Consider the following 16,125-nt stretch of genomic DNA (forward strand, 5'->3'; position numbering starts at 1 on the left):
TTAATCCCCAATACACAACTTTTATAAAAATTAATTTTCATACCTGACATTAAATTAAAGCTATGCAATACTGCTTTCAAAGTCCACAAGTTATGAATCGAAGCCTCTCCCATAATTAGCGTGTCATCTGCAAACTACAGCAAAGAAATATTCAGTCCCCCTACTCCAATCTTCACACCAGAGAATAACTCACAAGCTACTACCTTCTGCATAAGAACTCCTAACCCTACTGCTGCTACAAGAAAAAGAAAACGGGCAAGAGGATCCCTTTGTTTTAGGCTCCGCTCAATATGAACCTCCAATGTAGGATAACCATTAATCAAAGCTGACAGACTACCTCCCACACAATTTTAAACATTTAAAAGTGATTTTTAAAAATTATATAATAATTTAAAAGTGATTAATCAAATGTATATTCTAACTAATTACAATTTCTAAAGTAAAAGACATCAAACTTAGTTAAAAAAAAAAACTTAATCTTATCTTCAAAATACACTTGATTTTTACCAAAAAAAAAATTATTTCATATTTTTACATTTTATCTTACCTTCATAAATTGAATTCAATATCAATGTTAATATTTCTAGTATAATTTTTTAATTCTAACTATCTTAATTTATATATTATACTTTCTTACGTAATATATCAATTTTTATATAATTTTACAAAAATTATTAAAAAAGTATTTATTGTTTTTGAAATGTAAAATTATATTATTATTCAAAACTTTAAAAAATATATTTTATTACATGAATGAATTTTTAATATTTTTTATCATGATATAATTAAGTTGTTTTTACTTTATCGACTTAAAATGTCATTAATTGATCCTCGTAGTGTTATCTTTATCAATTATATCTTTTATTCATAAAAATTTATAAGTATATTTATCTTTTTAAAATATAATAAAAAATATTTGTCATATATGAATTTTTTTTAGTTGTTATTAATTAGAGTTATAATTTTTTTTATTAATCTATCTATTCACTGAATTAATAAATTCCATATCTATTAATATGTATGATAATAGATCATTAAATAATGATCTTTAACTTAAATATGAGTTTGTAATCTCTTAAAAAGATTTATAATTAATATATTCAGAAGATATTCTTGTTGAATATATATATTTTTTTTAAAAAATTTGGGTCTTTTGTGAACTACACAATACATGTTTTAAATTTTGTTAAAATTAAAGTTAAACTATACTTAAAACTTTTATATACGTATATTTTTATTATATTTTGGTTCTTGTGTTTATTAAAACACAAAAAATATTATATAAAACTAAAATGTAAATATTTTTAAGTATAAAGATTAATTTATAAATATATGATTAATTATAAAGGTTAAATATATAATTTAATCTTTATTTTAAAACTAATATTTATAAGGTTTGAAATGTTAATAATACAAGTAAAAATTTAATCTAATAATACCTCTGCCAGTTCAATTGGAGTAATGACACAACAACCATATCCTCAATTTCCTTATGTATAGAACACTTTTGAGTTTAATTTTTATTTGTATTTGTTATCATGTTTGTAAATGCATATATGGTCATATGTCATTAAATTAAGCAATGTAAATGAGCTAAAATCATTAACCGGACGATAGAATTTCATTTTGACCAAATACAACTTCGTGGTTAATAGATAACGGTTACAACTTTCAAGAACCAGGATTTGATCACCATTTGAAAGGTAACAGCTATCAATAATGTAAAATACAAAGTGGGAACATTGTAAAAGTCCTTCATGGTTATGCTCCAATATTTTATTATTTTTTATGTTGTAATATTAGCGTATAAAAAGGCCTTAGTGTCTTGCATGTATCAGATTGAATATCAGGTTAAACTATAAAAAGTGATAATAATTTATGTTCTTCTTTTCTTATGCTTTCATTTGTGTGAGGAAGAAAAAATATCAAGAGAGATAATGTCAAATTGATATTTCATTATAAGAGTTTGATTGAAAGAAAGATATTTAACAACAATTAAAGTTAACAAGAGGAATTGATGGTAAGAGAGTAGATTCATTTCATTAATTTTGTTACAAGAGTGTGATTGGAAGTCTCAAATATGTAACAAAAATTAAAATAAATATTATTTTTGAAGTAAAATTGTTAGTAAAATTATAGAAGAACCTCACATCACTCTTTTATAAATAACAAAGAGAATTCTAAAATATACTAAAAGAAATATAAATATAAAAAAATATGTCAAAATATGCATTTTATCTTGAAAGTAGTGTTGTATCATAATCATAAAATCAATTGTTATACTTTCTACCGTTGAAGCAGGATATGTAACATCAACTAATCGTGTAATAAGTATTTTATTACTCTATGCAAAAATCTAATTTTTTATGGGTGGTTCAAGCATATAGATATTTAATTTTGTAAAATTCAAGAGTTAGTAAATAAAAAAGAAGTGGAGATTAATTATTGTTGCACTGAAAATTAAATTATAAATATTTTTACAAAATCATTTAAAATTGAGTTATTTTATAAGTTGAAGAAAATATTTAGATGATAGCAACATGATTTAAGGGAGGCAATGTTAAAGGTCATTAAATCAAGTAATAATAATGAATAATGAATTAAAATTATTGACTAAATGCAAAAATTTTATTTTAACCAAATACTACTCCATGGTAAAGAGATAATGGCTACAACTTCCAAAAGCCACGATGTTTAATTACCACTTGAAAAGTAAGAACTAACAATAATATTGAAATGCAAATTGGAGATATTTTAAAACCTTTCATGGTTAAGCTTCAATATTTTATTTTATTATTTTTATATTGTAATATTAGCCTATTAAAAGGCCTTAGTATACTACATGGATCCTGTTGAATTTGATGTTGAACTATTATAAGTGATAGTAATTTCTGTTCTTCTTGTCTTATGCTTTCATGTGTGAGTAAAAAACAAATATATTAAGAGACATATCACATAATGTCCAATTGATATCATATAAATATAATGTCATATATACCTTTTGATGGTATTAGAAATTCTCTTGCTTCACCAGCTATCTTTATGACCTCTTCAACATCTGCTTTAGCTACTAAAAAACTATTTCTTCTCTACGAATTCTAAGAACGTACTTGAGTTCAACAACATTAGACCTAATTGAGTTCAACAACACTGTCAATCTTCTTTATTAAATTAAATGGTTCATAGTTACAAATTATTTTTCGTAGTACAAATAGCTTTGGTCTTGCTCCTAGCCTTTTAAATACTAGTTAACACTCTTAATTATTAATTAAATTTTATTAAAAATTACAAAATCACACAAGTCTTCCTCATTTTCACTAAAAGTGTATTAGAGTACAAAGTCCTCTTTAACTTAGTCTTAAGTGAAATGACTACAAAGGAGAAATGTAGATGAAAAATGGTGAGATAATTACAACTTCCGTCATTTGGTTAAAGCACAAAAGTGACTAAAATTATGTAAATAATGGTTTATAATCTATAATTCAAAACAAAATATATAAATGTAGATACTATTATTTTATTATACAAAAATAATAATTTAAATTAAAAAATTAATTTATCCATAATTTTCATAGAAAATATCATTTATAAATATTACGTGATTTGACATAACTGGGTGGGCACAGACACACTGGGTTGGTCTTCTTTATACTTGAGAAACATCATGTAAGCTTTATCCAATTTCAACCTTACATTTTCTGAGTATCCGGGTTTTAATTCACATTAGAACGAAATAAAAGCTCCGAAATTTAAGTGAAAGGTACACCAAAGATGGACATTATAATAATCTTTACAAAAAGCAAGGAAATTGTGCAACTAAAAGTCAAAGTATACTTATGGATAACAAAATGTGCTTTTAAGGAACAGCGTACTTTACATGGAAGGAAATTTTTCTAGAGTTCAAGGTTAAAGGGAAAGAAAAATAAAGGAAAGAAGATTCCCCTCATCTTGTGTGTGTTCTGTTTATTCCATCAGGCAAAAGATCTATCGTGCGCCGCAAAGAAGTTAAATCATACATTTGGTGGTGGCCAAATTTTTCCCAATAAATTTTCCACCCGCTTTGCTTGATCAGCATGGCCATCCAGTCCAGCAGTCAGAAGCTGCACAGCTGCAGGCCCCATGGCTTTTGCAAAGCTATCTTCGTCCCATTTAGTAAGCTTAATATAATAAGTGTAAACTTATTAGTAAAGCAATCCAATTATTTAGCACATCTGACAAACTCCAGTACAAGAATAGCATTTTATACTCTCCAGCTGAATATTAAGGTAGCAAAAAAACACTAAATAGACATTAGTTTGACATACATGATATTCATAATTTATAAATGGCAGGTGACACTGGCATTTTCTATTACAATGTCAATGGTATTGATAAATGGCAAGCGAGGGAAGCTATGATGGGCTGTTTTCGATTTTCCTGAGCTTCTTGATAGGAGATTTAATACCTTGTTGGAGTAACAACATAGCATGCAACATAAGGTTTGAATTTGTTCTACACCTAATTGGGTCTCGATTTTCCATTTATATGGGTGAGAAAGGGCCAAAGGGCATGCATGCCGTTATGTTTAGCAATTATGAGAGGGACATATCTTGGTACCAACTTAATTTTGCAGTTTCAAGTTCAACTAAAACTCCTATTTCATAAAGGGGAAAATCAAATGACATTCCAGGCTGAAACCATACCTCTTCATCCCTAAACATGTACTTGGCAGCAGACTGAGGGGATAACCTCCTAACAAAAGAGTACTTCTCATCAGGAGAAGCAACAGATTCTTTGAGAGACTGCAATACTTTCAACGGAGCTATGATATAGTCAACCCTAGACAAGGAGAGAAAAGAAAAAAATAAAAATAAAATTGATAAAGTATCGTACAAATCAAACTTAAATCAGGTAGTAAATTGGACATAATTATTGAGATATCTTTGAATACCCGAGAAGACTAAATAGGTCTTGCTTGTTGCGAACTGCAGCGGCCATCAACTTTGACTTATGTCCATATTTGTGAATATAATTGTAAGCTTTAGTCACCTGAAATAATAATACTGATTTCAGACACAGGCATTTTTAGTTATTATTATATATTTATAACTATTTTGAGCATAGATCTGCTTCATGGGTGAACCAAGCTTTTTACCACATGTATACCAATATTGCTGACTTAAATTGGGATGACAGAGATGTATCATATCTCTGTTTCTACATTTTCACCACGAGTTTTATAAGTTTATTTTCACAAGTAAACTCATATTCTAGGAATAGAGCACGAGAATGAACAGAAGACCAATCTGGAAGAACAGACCAATGCCAAGCCAGGGTCCTCTCCTCGTAGCTGGACAGATTCTATCTCTGGGTCATCGGAATGATTACGTGCCCAATCCTGAAAAATTACAAATTTAAATGGGATGGGATACCCTAATACATGTTATCCAACACTTCCAATATAAATATAGATAAATATTACCCTTAAGCGGCCAACAAAAATTTGAATAACAGAAGCACCAGCTTGAGCAGCAGCAGCAGCTTGAGCAAAGCTGAAGAAATAGAACCAACACATAGAAAGATTAAAAATAAATGAAATATAAATTGCTAAGATCAAATGGAATAAAGCATTGCCACTAGATCCTAGGATTCAAATTTGGATGTTTGAACATTGAACAAGAATTGGGAAAATTTTCACATCAGAACTTCAGCAGTTGGTACCCAAACCTGTGGTATTTTGTCATCGTAAATCATTCCTTTTTTCTTTTGATGCAACAGAAAGCAGAAATGCAGAATATTAAACAAATTTCTAATTACAGGGTATGAAGTAATGCTTCATAGCATAAGCTATCAGATTAGTGGTCCAAAGTCCAAAAATGTAATGATTGTAGTTCTAGTTCTAACAATGACTTCAACTCAACATGCTTTTTGAGGATAGATTCCCCCCACCCACGGATGATATTACAAAGAAAAAGACAATGCTCATGATTAAATCAGAACCACACTAGCTAATGTTATAAGAATTTTAAATTTAACATCTATAATTATAGTAATGGAATTTCTGTCATTTTTTTCCAGTACATGTTTTATTTTGCTATCTATGGAAATATGATTAGAGCTTTCTATAAACTTATATATTCTAAAAGTTCTGTTACAGGGGTAGCTTTTGATGTATCATTTGAAGATTAGGATTGCCGTATATTTCCAAACTCCAAACTAATATGTATTTAAAACCTCAACCAATTACAAACTGGTTAAGAATTGTTTCTGCTATGGAATAAATATATCTGATAGCATATTTTGATGGACAAAAGAAACAAAAGATCATCCTAACACAGATGTCACTCTTGGTATTGAAAAAAGGGAACAGTAAAACTGTGCCCTTGAGAATAATGAACATAAATGTCAAGTGAATAAAAGCTATTATGAATACAGTTAGCAGAAAGTAATATCTATGTTCAATAATTTGTATACTAGTTGAAAGGAACAAAACAAAATATCAATGTTACCATCAGATTATTCCTGAAGTGAAGAGATAAATTAGCAATATATCAAAGAGCATTCAGGATAGAAAAAATTATGTACTACCAATGACCCAAGCCTTTAACTAGTATAACTAAATGACATCCTTCATGTATTAACCTCAACAGTTTTCTGTGAAATATTTAACAACCTGTAAACAAAAGTCAAATGTGTTTGTATGCCCTCAGATTCCAGCAATCTAGCAGCCTCTATTCCCTAAATGAAAAGCAAACAAGCTTATTATCATCAGTACATTAAGTAAAGCATCGGTATTGCTCTATTCAGCTGGCACCACAATTCTGTTTTTTAGATTACCCACTTGCCACGTTGAAGGAATTTTAAACAACAGACGTTGAGGAGGGACATTATTATCATTGTACAACTTCAGCAGGTCATGCACCTGAAAAATTTAATAACAGTTGAATCAGATTTTGCCAAGGCACAATATATGCATGTTTTGCCAGGATTGATATTTTAACTGCGCATAGCATTAAGGATTCACTTTCTAAACAGATTAAAAGCCATTCACTGTCAAAAACTTCAAATCATTCACACAATGTAGAATTTACACACACACACACACAGATAAGGATGCACAATCAACTAAAACTGTTGTTTCCCTACATCTGGTGTCAATATCGTAACTGTTTCTTTAATAATTTACCACTTACTCAAGCCTAAGGTAGATAACTTAATGTGAAACTTTTAAATCTGAAACATTAAAAGGCTTGGCACCTCTGAGAAAGAAGGCATTGAACCTTCAAATGTATTTAATATTATAATCTATGCTTACAGAACCAAATACCTTCCTGATAATCGCATGTGTGTCATAAGCAAGGCGCGCATCCACTTCGGTAGAAACACGGCCAGGGACAAGCTTTGCCATGTCGCTACCAACATTCACGAAAGCCTACAAATTCAAGATTAAAACCACAAACCAACCAATGTCAGAAACAAGCCTTTGAAGCTATCACTAAATCAAAATTAAAAAGAATTAACATAAATACCTTGTTGACAAAACAAGACAATCGTGCATTAGGATTTTCAAGTCCATAACACTCAGAATCAGCCAAAGCCATATCTACAGCATTCTACACAATAATAATAATAATAATAAGTGTAACTAATTCAGTTAAAAAAGAAGAAGCACGAGTTAGGTTTTACAAAGACGAAAATGCTGACCCTAAAAATGGTGTCTGGAAGGCCACATATTCCCAAGAGAAGCGATGAACTGACAGTAGCAGCAGTTGGAGGAAACCTGTAGCGGAGGTTCATTAATATATCAGAATAAACATTGATTCGAATTGCATAAGCGAAGAAAGAAGAAAAAGAAATGTTACTTTTCGAAATCATCGAAAATGACTGTGTCCGGAACGATCTCGCTGAAGGCGGATACAGCATCCAATTCAGTGGTGGAAACTGCAGGCAAATTAATTAAAGAAAATGGAAATTGTGAAAATAAGAGAGAGAGAGAGAGAGAGAGAGAGAGAGAGAGGTATATAAATAATAAATACCAGTGTCGATGGAGGAAGAGGAAGCACGAATTTGAGGGAGGGAGGAGTGGAAGTTGCTGTGGAGAGTAGAGGGAGGAGTAGAACGGAGCGACAAGGGGAAGAAGGTGGATCTTCTTGTTCTGTGAATTGCAGCGGAGAGAGCTGCAGATGGCGGAGTTTGCAATGTCAGTGACATTTCTGGATTCGAGATTAAGACGCCAAACTCAGTCACACTCATTCTTACAGTTTCTTAATTAGTAACGGTAATAGCCTAGATCCAAAATCCTCTCACCAACAAATTACTTACTCGTCACCTATATACTTGTTTGTTCGATCCCCACGATCTACGTTTCATAGAATAAAATTTACGCCAAAAATAAGATCGACAAAATAAAGGTAAACTATAAAATAATCATATTTATTAATTCAATAAATATAAAAATAAAATAAATATTAAATGATATTATGTCATGTTCTTTTATTATATCCGCAAAATAAACTTTTATGTCAATCGAAGATGATGAACAAGAAGAAAATTTTAACACTTGAAGATGATGCTTCAGTACTTTTTTATGTGAGTTATTAATGAAATATTTTTCTCTAGATTTTAAATATCTTTTATAGGAAGTAATTTTGTTTAAGTAGAATAAAATTATTAATTAAAGAGATCCCATACAAATTAATCTATGTATTAAATGGTGCAGAAATTAGTAATAAGAAAAATCATAATTAATCATAGAATTACATGTTTTGTTTTAACTATGTATACGGGGATTAATTAATTGAGATTTGAGTATCCGAACAATAGAATGATTGAAATATAAAAAAGTATAAGTTATAATTAATTATAGAATTACATGTTCCTCACCAATAAATTAAGTTTATCTTAGTTGATATTGTTAAATTGTCGCATAAAGTACAACTGAAATATAATGCTTTGAGGAAACTTCGAGTAATAAATCACATAAAATCACGTTTCTTTTATAAAGTAAAAGTTAATTTCAACCACGTCTTTTAATTTCTTTTTACTCAATATTGTTTTTTTAAATTTTTGTTTTCGTATCATGTTTATTATTTTGCTGTAATGGTGTTAATAAAGTTCAGTGTTAGTTCATCATAATCTCGTTAGAAGATTGAGTTTTTGGCCCAATAAACCAAGTCATTTTAATCTATTTAATTTTTTATACATAGGTAATAAAATACAACAAATTTTTATGGTAAAAATTGCACATCAATGGTAAGAAAAGGGTCTCGAAAAATTTGATCATTCATTATGAGAATATGAAAATCTCGTGTTTGAAGCCAAAAGGCAAAAAAAATGAGTTATGAAAAATAATTTAATATGACCTCTCATTTTAATTACTAAAATTGGTAAAAAAATAAAATTGATCAGGTAAAATTGGTAAAAACTTTGATGTGGTGGTTGCGATTCCGAAGCATATAATAAAATGTTAAAAATTGAAATTTGAGAAAGACATTCCTCATGCATATATGGGTTATCTTTGGATCACTCATTTTAACATATGAAAAAATAAATAAATTGGTAGAATAAAAAAATTCCGTTATCTTAATCTATTTAAAATTTTCATGTTTAGATCACGAAATACAACAAGTTTTAAGAGTAAAAACTATACAACAAGAAAAAGACTCAAAACATTTAGAATATGTTCGTTCACATTTTTAAAAAAAGTTTTGTTTTTTTAAAAATTAAAATTACATGTATTTTTTAAAAAGAAAAAAATATTTTTAAAAAATTGCAAACAAACATATCTTTAATCATTGATTGCTAAAATATGAAAATTTTGTATTTAAAACTAAATAGAAGTGTCAAAAAGTTTAATTGACTCAGTCTTAACCCTAACCTATGTGGATTAGGGCCAAAAAGTCTTACAGGCTAAAAAGCCCAATAAATAAAAAATTTTATAGACCAAAAAATCCATAAGGCTATGATTAAGGTCAGGGCTTTAAGGGTAAAAAAATTCTAACAATTACAAATTTTTAACTTATTTTTAAGATGATAAAGCAACTAATAAAAAAGAAAACTCAACACATTAAGTCTTGATAGATTCATACTTCACATGCTTGTTAGTCTTCAACATCTTGTTGCATACTAGACTCTAGTGTTTTTGTCTCACCATTATCTAAAACTTAAAAACAATAAAAATAGAATTATGTTTATACAAATTATATAATAATCATAAAAGGTGATTGTAATAAATATTACTATTTAGACTTTCAACAAAGCCATACAATCAACTCCTAGTACAAATTAATATTTGTACATTTTCTGGAAGTGTAGAGCTTCTATATTTAGTAAGAACATGTCCATCAATACTAAAAGCAAATTATGATGCTACCGTAGTGATTGAAATACTAAGCACATTTCGTGCTAATATAGAAAGTGTTGAAAATCTCTTTTTATTGTTCTTCCAATAATGAAGCACATCAAATTCTTCAGTATCATCATAATCAATTTGTGATTCATCAAAATACAAATCAAATTCACTCTTACCAATTGTAGACTTAGTTTCATTTTGAAACATTTTAAACTCCTGCAAAATATAACATAATAACCATTTAAACAAAATGAAAATAAGAAACATACCATAATTAAAATGACATAAAAGAACATACATTAAACAATCTTGATTTCTTTGACCTATTTCCATTTTCATGTGACTTTGGCAACAAATTGGATTCATTGGAAGGTTAAGAGTCACTTGTAGCATTAAAATTGTTTACATATTCTCCAAAAAGTTTATCAAACTTATCCTTCGCATTGTTGACCTTCTCATGAGAGGTTAAAGGATCAAGCTTGGTGTAGCAGAATCTTAAAAAATCAAGCTTTAAACGAGGGTCAAGAATAGCTCCAAAAGCTAACAACACACAATAATTCTTCTAATATTTTTTGAATTTTCCTTTCATTCTTGCAGCTATATCCTTTATAACATCATTCTCGTTCAATAAATATTCATTCAACAAACATTCAATCTTTCAAACTTGTATAAAATATAAGTTTGAAATCAGATAACAAGAACCATAAATCATATTTGTAATATCATAAAATGGCTCTAAAAATTCACATAATTTCTCTCTTTTCCTCCATTCTTCATATGATGGACAATATTTATAATTCCTATCAACCACATGAAGAATATCAAAAGTTTTTTCATACTAATCTTAACCTAGCAGAAACATCTAATCTTAACCCAATTGTTGTGTCTATTCTAGCATCTTGCACACAATCTTAAAATTTAATCATCCTTCCATCAGATCCTCTCACATACTTAACACTCTCTCTAATTTTAAATAGTGCTTCATTAGCTAATTTTAGACCCTCTTGTATAATCAAATTGAGTATATTAGCATAACAACACACATGAAAAAAAAAATTCTCCATCAAACAACAAACTATTCTGCACATGAAGATGATTTTTCAAAATATCTTACATATTGTCATTGGCAGAAGCATTATCTAAGGTAATAGAATTTATTTATTTTTATCAATTCCCCATTGTTTCAAGTAATCAAATAAGTGGCTTCTAATTCAACTCCATTGTGAGATGTTTTTATTCGAAAAAAAAAATTAAGAATCTTACTTACTAATCTTCAATTCTCATCAACAAAATGAACAGTTAAGCAAATATAACTCTCACTCGTAGGTGTTGTCCAAACATCAGATGTGAGACATACTCTGTTAGGAATATTACACATGACTTCTTTGAGTTTTTCTTTCTCTCTCATGTAAATTTTTTGAACATTTGACATAACAGTATTCCTAGAAAGCATTATAACATTAGGATTCACATAATTGATCCACTCTTTGATCATATCATACTCCACAAAGTTGAAAGGAAGATTATGTTTGATTATGACTTATGCAAGAATGTTACGTTAGTCTTTTGGTTAATATTTCTCGCACCAAAATTTACATCTTGAGTAAGAATTGCATCTACACTTGAACTTTGAATGTTTTTATAAACTGAAACATGTCGACTTAAATGTGAAGTTTCATAATAAATTTTTGTCTTGAAATTTTTTCTAATAGCATAATCATAGCCACAATATTTGCACACAGCTTTTTCAACTCCACTCTTATCTACACCATTTTTAGTAAAATATTTTCAAACATTTAAAAATTATTTCTTAAGTGTCTCTACACTTTTTAGATAATACATGAGGAGTTTCAAAAACAACTTTATCATTTATATTCACAGTCTTATTCATAGAATCCATAATATAATTTATAGTTCCTATGCATTAAAATAAACATAAGATTAAAATTAGAACAAACACATTTAAGCAAAATCTATTATAAAAACTATATCAGTAGATTATTATTTTATGAAATTATGAAATTCTGCGAAATCTATATCTCTCCACACAAAATTTATTATAAAAATTTTCATTCAAAGAAACATAACAATAGTTTTCTATTTTAGACTGAGACAAGAAAAGAATCTTCAATGCAATTTGACAATGTAGGTAAATCTAACAATTGCACAAAAAATATTAAATAAAGTATAAATATAATTAATTTTTTGCATTCACTTCAAACATAATCAAGCACTTTCACTTTATTATACAGAGTTTTGCTTCAATTATAGCTCCATCAAATAGATTTGAAACCTCCTACAACAATCCCAAAATCTTCAGATATAACGCTCTACCAAAATTCAAGCTAAGTCAACATTTTTAACACTTTGAAATCTCATTTGAATCTAGGTTTACACATATTTTCATCACTCTATGACAACATGTGCATGGTATGATAGACATCATGAAACTTGTTTAATTGATAATACACAGACAAACACAATATAAACCTAAAGAATACTTTAATTAAAAGTCAAGTCAACAAGAAATAAGCATATAAAATAGTTGGATCCAACATATAATCGGGAAAGGGATAAAAAATTGTAAATTGTAGTATCTTAACAAGGATAGTAAGATCCTACTAAACACAAAATTATACATAAATCAACATATCAAATATGTGTTTACAATATATATAAACTCCTAATTTATATAACAGAAGATCAATTAAACCAAAAATAAACACAAGTCATGCAAAGATAGAGGGGAAAATATAAAAACAACAATGCAACAAACATCATATTATGATGCAGACAAATGTGTTGTTTTGTTTCTCTAGTTTATGGTTATAACATTAAAATTGCCCCATCAGAATTTCCACAAGAGTGCTAAGAATTACAAAATAAAGTAACCATTAACAATCAAAATGGCAGAACAAACACATGCAATGCATATAGAAAAACACACCAACTCAAAAGCATGAGCAACCACAGAGCACAAACACAATAAAGCAAAGCAAAATGCATAAAATCTCAAATCTAGACAGAGAACAGAATATAGAATGAAACACAAAGAGCAAAACTAAACACTATAACTTAAAGCTTGAACAGAGATCTTGAATGAAACAATCTCAACCTCTGTTCTAGAGACAAACCACAATGATACCCAATAATAGAAAAAAAGTCAAGTTTAGATGCAAACCTCTATGGGTCACTGGCGTCGGTGAGGTTGCTACCGCACTATAGACCTGGGGTTGTACCTTAATGCAACAACGCCACCTCCAAGGGTTTGGCTCTTCAACCAAGCTATATTCTATTTAATTTTGGTATTAGGAGATGGACTTCATTAATTAATACAGTTGAAGCATAGCAGTGGAAGAGGAGCAAGATAAGACACAAAGTTGGAATAGGAGCAGAGCTGGTGGACACTTAAGGTTCCTATGATTTAGATAAATTTTAAAAAAATTTCTAAGTTAGGGCTAACTTATAGATAACCCTACCCTAACTCATATTATGGGCTAAATAATTTAAGGCTAAATTATTATTTTTAATTAATATAATAATTAAGGCTAAATGAGTTATTTTAGAGTTAGGTAAGGCTGGCCCTAGGGCCTTGACCCTTTTTGACAGGTCTAAAGCTAAACAATGGACCATAAAAATGCATAAAATTTTGACATGATGATTGTGATCCAAATCCTTTAAACATCTCTCAATCAATTTTATCTTTGAAAGAAAAAATATAAAAAATATTCATATAGCTTGACAAAAATGATTATCGGTGCTTATAAAGGTTTCATTTATTTAATTAATTTTTTTTTTTACTAAACAACAAGGCTAACAGCCCAAAAATAAAATAGACTAAGAAAGGCCCTACCAGTCCTACGCCCACAAGCATCTAAACAAAGAAAATGGAGCAACACATAAGGAGCAACATCAAAATAAAACAAAGATAAAGAATCCTTAATGCCTCGTTTGACTAATCTATCGACACAAGAGTTAGTTTTTCTAAAAATATGGACAAATATAATTAATGTAATTGATTTAAGTAAATCTCTAATGTTATTAATCAAGTCAATTAGAGGGTGATCATGATGTTAAACATACAAAATTAGAGACAAGGCCTCTTTGGAATCACACTCCACCCATATAAAATGAATATCTTTCATAGAAGCTAATTAAAGACCCAAAATGATCCCAAAAGCTCAGCAAGAAGAGTACATCTGTTTAATTTGCTGCAAAAACTAGATATGAATTTACCACTGCTATCACGGATCACTCTTCCACAAGCAAGGTCATTAGAATTAAGGAAACAGTCTTATCCATGTTGAGCTTCAACTGGCCAGTAGGGGGAGGAGTCCATTTAACACTCCCTTGTGACAATTCAATCAAAAATCAAAATCACAAAGAATTTTATAAATGATCTGGTACGGAGAAGAAGAAAGAGATTGGAAAATAAACGAATTTCTACATTTCTATAAATGCCAAATAATTGTACCAAATAGACTAGGTCAATCAGAAAACTTGCTAATCTTAATTTTAGTCAAATTCAAAAGTAATTAGTCTGTAATCCCTAAACTATAAAATTGGACCCATTGGTGAGGAAAAATAAAATGCTCATAGACTTGCTTAGCATGAAAGCAGTCTCTGAACATATGCATAATATTTTCAGGAGCTTCTCTAGACTTAGAACATAAGGAAGAATGAGTTATATGCCTAAAATACCTTTCCTCATTAGTAGGCAACTTACTATAAGCCAATTTCCAAAAAAAAAATAAAAAAATTTGGAGGGCCCTTACAATTTCCAAATAAATTTTAAAATATCATAGTTATGCCTAAGGTATCACTCTAGGCAATAAACGCTATTGGATATTCGAAAAGTTAACTCATTACCTATACTTCTTACTTTTCTTTTATAGGCAGTATTTTGGGCTAATTAGCTTCATGAGTCAACCCTGTCTTAGGCCTTATGTTTAGATACATAATTAATGAGTACTTACCTTAATCTACTCCAATATGTCTAATTTATCTTAACTTGACGGGGTGTTCATCCTTGTGCCGATGGGGTAATCAGATTCCTTTTTCTGCTATAATGGCTGAGTGGTGCCTTATCTAGTACACTAGCCCTCCAAGCCTGAGGAGATACGACATAAGGGCTTAAAAAGGTTTGTTGACCATGTCGGTACCATGACTCTACTTTTAGGTGACTGGTATGGTCAACTTTTACCGATAAGGTGTTCGATTTTAAAATATGGTGGTGTTCAGCCGAATAGGTAGTCGAGTTCTTTTTTCTGCTATAATGGCCAAGTATACCGTTGGCTTAATACGTTCTAAGTCTCACCAGAAATTAGAGTTTCCTCGTGGTTCGTGCTCTAAAACGAAAGGTTGTGTGGTCTGAACCGTTAATCTAAAAAAGATCTTACGGTTAAAAATGGTGCGACTCTTCATCTGTCCAAAACTATATGTTCTATAAATATATGGTAATCCAGGTATCATATACGTTTTCTGCTCTAAACCGAGGGGTATATTGTGCTTATATTGTTAGAAGCTTTTCCTTTCTTCTTGAGAATTTCTTGAAGGTACGTTTGTTTTATTTTACTCTTTCTTTCTTTTCTTGTTCTTCTTATGGCCTATTCCATCAAGTGGGAGGATTCATTGTCAGATCTGGCAAGGCCGACTACCCCTCCTGATGTTAGGGACCTTAGTGAGACTGAAAGGTTTGAAGAGGTTTCTTCGTGGCCGAATAATGTTGTGAATGAGCTGGATACAACTACTAGGGAACTTGAAGACAATGTCGAATCGTCTAATGCTTGCACGAT

The 16,125-nt window shown here is 29.7% G+C and overlaps 1 protein-coding gene across 2 annotated transcripts; it reads right to left on the bottom strand.

The window, feature by feature from the left end:
• Positions 1-3,755: 3,755 nt before the first annotated feature.
• On the bottom strand, positions 3,756-8,355 carry LOC113849720 (transaldolase). Of its 2 annotated transcripts, none has more exons than XM_027479825.1 (12): positions 8,016-8,355; positions 7,842-7,920; positions 7,684-7,759; positions 7,509-7,592; positions 7,307-7,411; positions 6,821-6,901; positions 6,653-6,717; positions 5,462-5,531; positions 5,300-5,377; positions 4,931-5,028; positions 4,683-4,818; positions 3,756-4,157 (listed from the first exon to the last, which is right to left on the bottom strand). In XM_027479825.1, the coding sequence occupies exons 1-12, from the start codon at positions 8,230-8,232 to the stop codon at positions 4,011-4,013; spliced, it is 1,236 nt and encodes a 411-aa protein (XP_027335626.1). In that variant the 5' UTR covers positions 8,233-8,355; the 3' UTR covers positions 3,756-4,010. The 2 variants fall into 2 exon arrangements, with proteins under 2 accessions (XP_027335626.1, XP_027335627.1); XM_027479826.1 differs by having other exon boundaries at positions 3,997-4,149; positions 8,016-8,245.
• Between the last annotated feature and the right edge of the window lie 7,770 nt (positions 8,356-16,125).

Source organism: Abrus precatorius, unplaced genomic scaffold, assembly GCF_003935025.1.
Source record: "Abrus precatorius isolate BTA unplaced genomic scaffold, Abrus_2018 Scaffold9, whole genome shotgun sequence".
Taxonomy (NCBI): domain Eukaryota; kingdom Viridiplantae; phylum Streptophyta; class Magnoliopsida; order Fabales; family Fabaceae; genus Abrus; species Abrus precatorius.